An 8,866-nucleotide genomic window follows, 5' to 3' on the forward strand; every position below is an offset into this window, starting at 1 on the left:
ATTCACCTTTTCACACCTATGAAGATGATATTTGTAGATATATAAAGTATTTATGTGTAAATGGTTAGACTTTGACGAGAAATGTTAAACATATCTTTCTAAAAGATGTTTGATGCATATTTGATCTAAAATAGAGTAGTTTGATCTTTTTATGTGTATAATTATATTTTATATTAACTAAATTGTTAAAAAGTTAATTCTTCTAGTGAAAATGTTTTGTTTTGTTTAAAAAAGTAAAATTATAGGTTCAATAATCATATCTATAATAAATAAATCTATTTATCTATATATATATATATCTCTCTCTCTATATATATATATATATATATATATTTGGTATATTATGGTAAATTTTAAGTAATAAATATAATTAATATTTATTTAAAATTATCATAAATATTAAGTGACGTTTAATTAATAATTAATTTTTAATTTAAAAAAGATCACAAATAGTAAGTGACATTTTATTAATAAATCATGTTTAATTTAAAATTTATTAAAAACTTAAATTACATTTAATTATCAATGGTTTTTACTTTAAAAACTTATCGTAAACCACAAATGATATTTAGTCAATAAATAATTCTTAAGTAATCTTTGTGACTTTCAATTAACGAATAATACTATTATTAAAAGGTTATTACATTAAATTAAATAGAGACGGAAGGAGTAATTTATTATATCAATTAAGAAACATATTATACATTAATGTGGGAGTGATGATTTTTCTCTCCAGTTACCTTCTGAACATACGTAGCCCCATTGCATTAAACAACCTCTGCATGAGCCAAACTCTCATATTATATATAAAGAAGCAGCTTTAGAGAAATAGCTACAAAGACAAAGATACTCTAAACTTTGAATTAGCGAGAATTTCAACAATTTGCGTTGCAATGGAGAGAAAAACCCTAGGAATTATGTTCTTTTTCCTCCTCGTATTAACTGCTGGTAAGTATATATATTATGGTATAATTATAAGGTTTAATCATTGGATATATTTTTGGTGATTTATCTTAAATAATAATAATAATATTAATATCGTGTTAATAAATCAGATGTATGTGTGGAGAGAGCAGAGGCAGATTGTTATACACCAAGTGCACATTTCAAAGGAGCGTGCTTTCAGAGTGACAACTGCAATATGCAATGTGCGAGTGAAGGTCATCCCGGCGGCGAATGTCAAGGCATCATCCCTCGCCGCTGCATGTGCATTTGTGATTAGCTTAATTCCATCATTAATCATCTTTCATTAATAAATGTGTCAGATGAAATACACATATATACTTTTCATTTCATAATTAATGGAATACATTTTCACTATTAATCATTTCTCCCTCTTTCTCACATCTTAACTGTTACTGCTAATTTCATCATATATTATTACCAAATATCAATTAAATTGTTGGATTGAATCTTTAGTCTAAGGAAATAATATAATTATATTTAAAAATTAAATATTAATTTCTATCACTTTATAACAAAGATTAAAGAATGCTAGTCAATCTAACAGTACTCTTTTTCTTTATATAACATAGATTTCCTTTATTTATAACATCTTGTATATAAATAAATCAATGGATTTTTTATTTTTGTTTTTTTTTAATTTTATCTCTTATATAATTTTTTAAATTAAAATAATTACTTTATCAAGTTTACTCTTTAAATAATCGTTTCTTTAAATTTAATCACTTTTTATTTGATACTTTTTCTAAAATTCAACTATGTTGGGTCAGATTAAATTGTCTTGGCTTTATTTATTCTATAATTTTCAAGGTCCGACCTTTTAAGTTATCAAGTCAGCGTGTTAAACTACATATTTTTTACAATTTTGGTTCGACAATCAAAATCAATAGCTTATTGCTTTGCATAAACCAATTAAAAATTCTACTTTTAACCTTTTTGTATATTTAATGAAACATAATATATAAAAATAATAAAATCATAATTAAATATTAAAGATTTAACGTAATACTTAATACATAATGAATTAAATAATAAAAATATATACTAATTTACTAAATTTCTCGTCAACTCCAAAATTTCCAAGTTTTAACATTATTATTTTTTCATTAATTTTAAGTTTTCCAATTTTTCGTATATATATATATATATATATATATATATATATATATATATATATATGTATATATAACTAATTAAAGAATTGAAATTTAATTTAAGATTATCTTTATAACTGGGTGAATTTCTCTTATTTTTCGGTGAATTGGTGATTAAGCTTATCCAAATAGAGAGATTTGCATTGGGTATAATTTTGTGATTTATTGTAAAATTTATTTCATCTTTAGCCTAGTTTAAACTCATTGGGTTGTGTGTTTAGATTTATTTTAACAATGGTAGAAAATAAGGGACAAAAGAAAAAAAAGTAGAACAAAAGAAAGATATGGAAAAGGGAAAGAGAAGAAAAATAAAGAAACAATAGAAGATAGCTCAAGACCTACTAAATACTAAAAGCTAAGTAAAAAAAAAAAAGTAAGAGAGAATTAAAAAATTAGAGTGAAAAAAGTCAACAAGCTAATTATTAAAAATAATATTTTTATAAAATTGTTATCTTTTTGTTTACAAAGTTTAGAATTCAATAATTTAACCCATATAGAGATGAAAAATCTTTAAAAAATAATTAATTATTAGAGAATTTGTATGTTCCATCGCTTGGACAATTAAAATGAAATTTGGTCTCTAATAGAGTTACTGAGCCAATATTGGAATGACGTGTTATGATGTTTTACGTGAACACCTTTACACGGTATTGGAAGAGGAAAAACCTACTAATTGGATCATACTTATTACAATAGACCTATAAGAAGGACATGTTAATACGAGAAAAATGAAAACCCCTTTCAGCTAACAAAAGTCTTGTGCATATCAACATTGAATATCCTTAGAGATCGTGTGTTTCTTAGACTTTCACTTTACAATGGTATTGGAAGGAGGTATCAAATTAGGAAAGTTGACACTTAAGTTCTTTGGACCCATCAAATATTTTTTTCTTACATGGTCAAATAAATTGTTGTGAGCACTTTAAGTTTTATACTTTAAAGGTATTCGTTCTTTTTTTGGAGTACTCGTCTTTTTTTCTTTTTTCGAAGTAGTAATTCTTTATATCAAGTAAAAGTTATGTAGGCAGACAAGTCAATCAAATACACCAACAAATAACAAATGTTGTAATTAATGAACTTAATTAACATAACTAGTACAATGTGTTATTTATATTAGGGTCCTTCCACCATCCCAAGTGTTTTTGCACTTCCTCACTATTTTTTTTATTCCAAAAATACTCTACACCTCCTAACTATTTTCTTTTATTCCAAAAATACCCTACACCTCCCCACTATATTCAACAATCTTTCTCTTTCTCTCTCCACATTAATGAAGCATTTACATGCTCAATTTAAACTTGTGATATATTGCAAAATTTTATTTACACTTTCCTTTAAATAAGTTTGATTCAATCTTATTTTCACTGTTTAATATATTTTTTTTTCTTCAATTTACTTAATAAATGGTAAAATTTTGTTCTAAATTTCTAGAAAAATGTTTATATATATGTGTGTTTTTTTTACATTTAATATCTATAATTTTTAACATTATATTATGTTTTAACTTACCGACATGTTTGACTCAAATAACTTGAACAAAGTATTTAATTTATTAGATAAATAATATAAAAATATTATTAAATACTTAAAATATAAAATAAAAATTATTTGTTAAAAATTTAGAATTTATTTAATTCTTTCGTCATTATAAAGTTAGTATATAATAATAATAATATATTATTTACTATTAATATTATTATGTTTATTATTTTGTATTTGCATCTAACTTTTAAGTTTATAAAATGGAAGTGGTAGAAGCACTAATATTGAAGTTTCCTCTAAATTTTATATTTTGCAATATATCAAGTTTAAATCTAATTCATATGAATGCTCCATTAATGCAGAGAGAAAAAATTGTTGAGAATATTAGGGAGGTATAGGGTATTTTTGGAATAAAAGAAAATAGTGAGGAGGTGTAGAGTATTTTTGGAATAAAAGAAAATAGTAGGGAGGTGCAGAAGCACATGGGGTGGTGGAGGGAGCAACACCCTTTATATTATTATTTATGGATTCTTACCTGAATGAGTCTGGACCACATGATCCAATTACTTGTTAATCTCAAAAGTTATTTCTAAGTTCCGACTAATGACAGTTATTTCCAAGTTCGAGGATAACTTGTTCATATACAATACATTTTTAATGTAACACATTTGGAATATATAGTTGACCCTTAGCATATTCTAAGCCAAATGTTATTCGAGTCAAGGAAAATTTCAAGTTAAACTAATTAATATTGTTGATTATCATGTGAAACAACTATGGTAGAAATACCGGTATGTTAAAGTATTTTCGGATATCAAAAGTAATGATTATATATCTAGGAGATAGAAGAAAAAAAAATACATTAATCCTATCCTCATCTTTTTTTCTTATAAGAAAATTTTGAAGGACAAAAATTTTGTTATTATTAGTGATAATGTGTGAAGATGAACCAAGGCCCATTCTTTTCTTCTTCTTTCTTTCCCTTTGAATTTTGTTACTGTCTTTCTTCCAAAGAGTTTCTACTTGCATGTTATTTTCTTACTCCGTCCAATGGATTATAACATTTTTGTGTGTATGTTTATTTCACTTGTGTTAATTTCGAATATTGATATTTCATATGAAAAATATCTTAAAATTCAATGATGATATAAATTATTCAGATTAAGACATTGGTGAGAAATTTAGGGAGAGTTCTTCCATATATTAAAACATGACATCTATGCACAATTTTCTGCATTGAATTCACCTTTTGACCTATGAAGATGATGTTTGTAAAATGCTTAGAATGTGTCAAGTATTAGATTCTGAAAGAACATGTTTTATTTAAAGCAAAAGTCCATCACCCTATAGTTTTTATAAGTGCTTAAATACAAAAAATATTAAAATATAAAAAAAAAAGTGTCTGATAGATGTACATATCATGAGTGCAAATGCTTCATTTGACAAACAATTAAACACCATGCAAATCTGTCCACTTCATTCAATAAGTGATTGATGATGATAATATGACAAGTACAAATAAATACTAAGAGAACATAAAGAATATTCTTAGGACGAAATTTTGTGACGTAAGAAATGTCTTCACCATCTATCACCAAAGAGATTTGTGTGAATATTTCTTATAAATCAAGCTAAAGTTGGATTTCCACCAACTATATCGACACACGCATATCTCTTGCTTAGCTATATGCATAGTACATATATTTATATCACCCTTTTAAATAAAAAGCTATACAACAAAGGAGATAAAAATTATTGCCTATCAAGAAAGTTGAGTAAAAAAGAAAATTTCAATCAATGATGCATGAAGTGTATTTAATGTTTCCCCACTGTCAAAGCTTGATAGATAAAAGAAGAAAACATTCAAGATGAGTTCAAAGTTACTCAACAACCAAAAAAAGGATTGTAACAACTACTTCTGTTCTTCATGAACCTATTTAATGCACTCCTTGAAGAAGATAACAAGAATAATTATTGTTTACAAATGCTGAAGTCAAATTTTTTGTACACCCTAAAAGTTTGGTAAAAATATTGTTGTGCTGAAACTGTCAAATGTCTCTAATTTTTTATTCCAAAATTTTACCATTTATGGTGAAGCACATTGGGCAAAAGTTATAAGAATATTAATAATGATTAGTTTCGAGAATAATTGACTTGGTCAGTAATTTGTATTCTTTCATGGTCCTTTGATCTCTAATTGTCTCATCCTAATCATGACATTTGGCAAAATCAGAAGGTACTAAATAACATTTAATTGCACAATTTTACTTTCATCATTCAGGCTCGTCGTCTAAATGACCATAAAGTTCTTTCCAGTAGTAAGAAGCTTCTTCTGGTGTCCGAAAAGTCCAGATGTGTGACTTTGACTTTGATTTCTCTTGAGTTTCCAGAATTTCCTGCACCCAGGAGTTATAATGTGTTACCCAAAGGAAAAAGCCAGATAAACTGTCATGGCAGAACAATTAAACCAATCATTATTAAAAAAATTACAACTAAAATTCTTGTTTATTTCAAGGTGCTTTGTTGTTCATCATTCATTCAAGTGCAAATCGCCATCGATTAGAAAAACAATAGTAACAATGAAGACAAACCGTTTTCTTTGATGATAAATCAGACAGAGTTGGTAGCGCAGGTTCCTTAACCCTGTACTCGCAAAAGTGAAATAGCATACAACCAAATTTCAAATGCACATGTACAGAAGTACCAAACCATAAGAATTCAGACTCCTCTTAAGTCTTAATCTCACTACAACAAAGAACATTAGGCCTATTCAAGACTATGCTTAGCCCTGATATTTGCGCAGCACTGTTCTACATCATTTTTCCAGCACAAAAAAAAGGTGGCTGTGCCTAACAAGTTGGAGAAGTTCAATTAAAAAGCAATGCACCCTTAATATTGGTAAATGAGATTGTAAGCGTTGATGACCTAAGTTTCTAACTCGACAAAAATCACGTTAAGTCCTTTCTAACTACATTTTTATACTGTCATTAAGCACTTTAGGGAGCATTGTGTTTAGCTGCTTACAATCTCGTGAACACATAATGTGGTGGTTTAGTCATAACATTATAGGACAAGAATACTACAGAATAATATGATATATGATCCGTGTATGTTTCAAATTGAAATTGAAATGCATTATATCTTAACTCTCTGAATTTAAGGTTAGGTATAACGTTACATGCTCATTTTAAAAGGAGTTTATCTTCCTTTCTTTTTCACTTACATTCAACTAAACTTAGAGGATAAATTCTCAAAAACCATCCACCCTCTTCAAAAGCCCATAACACAGCCAAAAAGACCGTCGAAGATCAGATTCACAAGTGGATGAAGCACGACAGAAAAAAAAAAGGACATCAATCTAACACCTAAAGAGTTTCTCAGAATATAAACACAATTGGAAAAAATCAAATAATGAGGAAGAAGTAGGGGGCAACCTGGACTTCAGATGAGGGTTTGGTCTTGAGCATTAAGCAATCAACCATGGCTTTCCATTGGCGGGAACAATTGTCAAGAACGCCAAGCCTGTAATACTGCTGCATTTGATGAACCGGCGCTGCAAACATCAAAGACACAAACTTTACGACAAATTGGACGACCCAATTGAAAAAGACATGAAGATTTATTTAGGTTTTGGGGAAAATAGGTATTACAGTAGCAGAACCAGAGCGCGTCGAAGTTAGCAGTGCACGATACTTTGCGATTAGGAGTGGAGCTTGAAGCTTCCTTCTCCTCCGAGGACGTCATTGCCCCCAACCCAATTATTTCTCCGAAGGAAGATCCTCTATTGCAGCTGCGTTTCCCCCATTATTAAAAACCCTTATATTCTAAAATTACTCTAAAAATCAAGGGCAACAATGTAATAGCCTCCCATTTTTTATTGAGATAAAATTAAATTATTTTAATCTTTTTTATATGTTATATATCAAGGTTAAAATTAATATACTTTTTTTAATAATATGTAGTTGTACAATTTATTTATTTATTTATTTTTATCTTGTTTTAATTTTATCTAAGATGTTTAAAATTAGCATTGAACGAATTTTAAAGTAATTAGTCGGAGAGAAAAAGAATAGAGAAAAGTTGAAGTTTACAAAAATAAATAAAAAGTGAGGAGGGCAAGCAAACTAATTTTAACGATAGAAAATAAAACAAAATCATATTTTAAAAGATATATCATAAAGTAAAATGTGTACAAAATTAAGAATTTTTTCTTTATGTAGGTATGTAATTTATACAATGACACAGTCTTGTTTTAAATTATAAAAAATTTAAGTATACAAATTATAAATGATAAGCTGTTTATTTATAAATAAAGATAAAAGGAAAAATAGTTTAAGAAGCTCCACATCTTATTAAATTAAAACTAAGAAAGTATTTTAAAAAAAGAAAAAAAGGGTGAAACGTCCAAATCAAATAACTTATTTATAAATTTGGGATAGAACATGTCATTATTTATATTTATTTTTATAATTATAATAACAATAATTTGATTATTCTTTGTTATTATAAAAGAAATTAAATATTAATTTGGTCTTATTTTTTCGAAATTATTCAATCAGTCATAATATTTTTTTTAATTTAATTCTAATTTTTGTTAATTTATCAATTTTATTTTATTTAATTTTTTTCTAACGTAGTTTAAATAAATGAATAACAGTCGTCTATTAGTTTTTCTGTTTTTCTTTTAATTTATTTGTTACTTTTTTTAAAATTTAGAAAACATATTTACTTATCAATTCAAAATCAAGCTACATAAAAACAGTAGTGTCATGTGTCAATATAGGTTCAGGTTTTATATTTAGTTTGATCATATTTATAATTTTTGTTTAATTTAACTTCAATTTTTTGAAATTATTTAATTTATCAATTTTTAAATTGAAACCAAATTTAATTTTTATATAAATATTATATATATTAAGTTTTGCCATTTTATTAAACATTTTTTTTATAGAATTATAATTGGTATAAAATTAGAATAAAAATTTTAAGGGTGGAGACTAACCCTGTAACATTCCAAAAAATATAGTATAAACTATATAAATAGTAGTCAATATCATAATATGATAGAACAGTTAAAGACTTGCATATAAGGAGTTAATCTTACAATCATCCAAAATGGCTATAAAATTTAAAATTTAACTACAATAGAGTATTTCAAAACTATACAAAACAATTAGAAGATCCCCACTAAACTGCGTCATCACCTTCCAAGGCCTGCTCCAGAGGAACTTCATCTGCCTCTGCTCACATCCAAATGGATGATCATT

General features: G+C 26.6%; 1 protein-coding gene and 1 long non-coding RNA gene across 2 annotated transcripts; one reads left to right on the top strand and one right to left on the bottom strand.

Annotated features, from left to right (window-relative positions):
- The first annotated feature begins 835 nt into the window (after positions 1 to 835).
- On the top strand, positions 836 to 1,324 carry LOC148205747 (uncharacterized). The gene is made up of 2 exons (XR_015785970.1): positions 836 to 948; positions 1,056 to 1,324. It is a non-coding gene; the product is annotated as an uncharacterized LOC148205747 (long non-coding RNA).
- Positions 1,325 to 5,711: 4,387 nt separating this feature from the next.
- On the bottom strand, positions 5,712 to 7,410 carry LOC124837581 (uncharacterized). The gene is made up of 3 exons (XM_047312994.2): positions 7,250 to 7,410; positions 7,034 to 7,152; positions 5,712 to 5,995 (listed from the first exon to the last, which is right to left on the bottom strand). The coding sequence occupies exons 1-3, from the start codon at positions 7,341 to 7,343 to the stop codon at positions 5,873 to 5,875; spliced, it is 336 nt and encodes a 111-aa protein (XP_047168950.2). The 5' UTR covers positions 7,344 to 7,410; the 3' UTR covers positions 5,712 to 5,872.
- Positions 7,411 to 8,866: the final 1,456 nt, after the last annotated feature.

This window comes from Vigna umbellata, chromosome 1, assembly GCF_029865625.1.
Source record: "Vigna umbellata cultivar VRB3 chromosome 1, Vumbellata_1.0, whole genome shotgun sequence".
Taxonomy (NCBI): Eukaryota; Viridiplantae; Streptophyta; class Magnoliopsida; order Fabales; family Fabaceae; genus Vigna; species Vigna umbellata.

Coding starts and splice junctions, on each gene's coding strand:
- LOC124837581 (XM_047312994.2), bottom strand. CDS start 7,343: ATGACGTCCTCGGAGGAGAAGGAAGCTTCAAGCTCCACTCCTAATCGC. Junction 7,153..7,249: donor CGCGCTCTGGTTCTGCTACT/GTAATACCTATT, acceptor TGATGTTTGCAG/CGCCGGTTCATCAAATGCAG. Junction 5,996..7,033: donor AACCCTCATCTGAAGTCCAG/GTTGCCCCCTAC, acceptor TCCTGGGTGCAG/GAAATTCTGGAAACTCAAGA.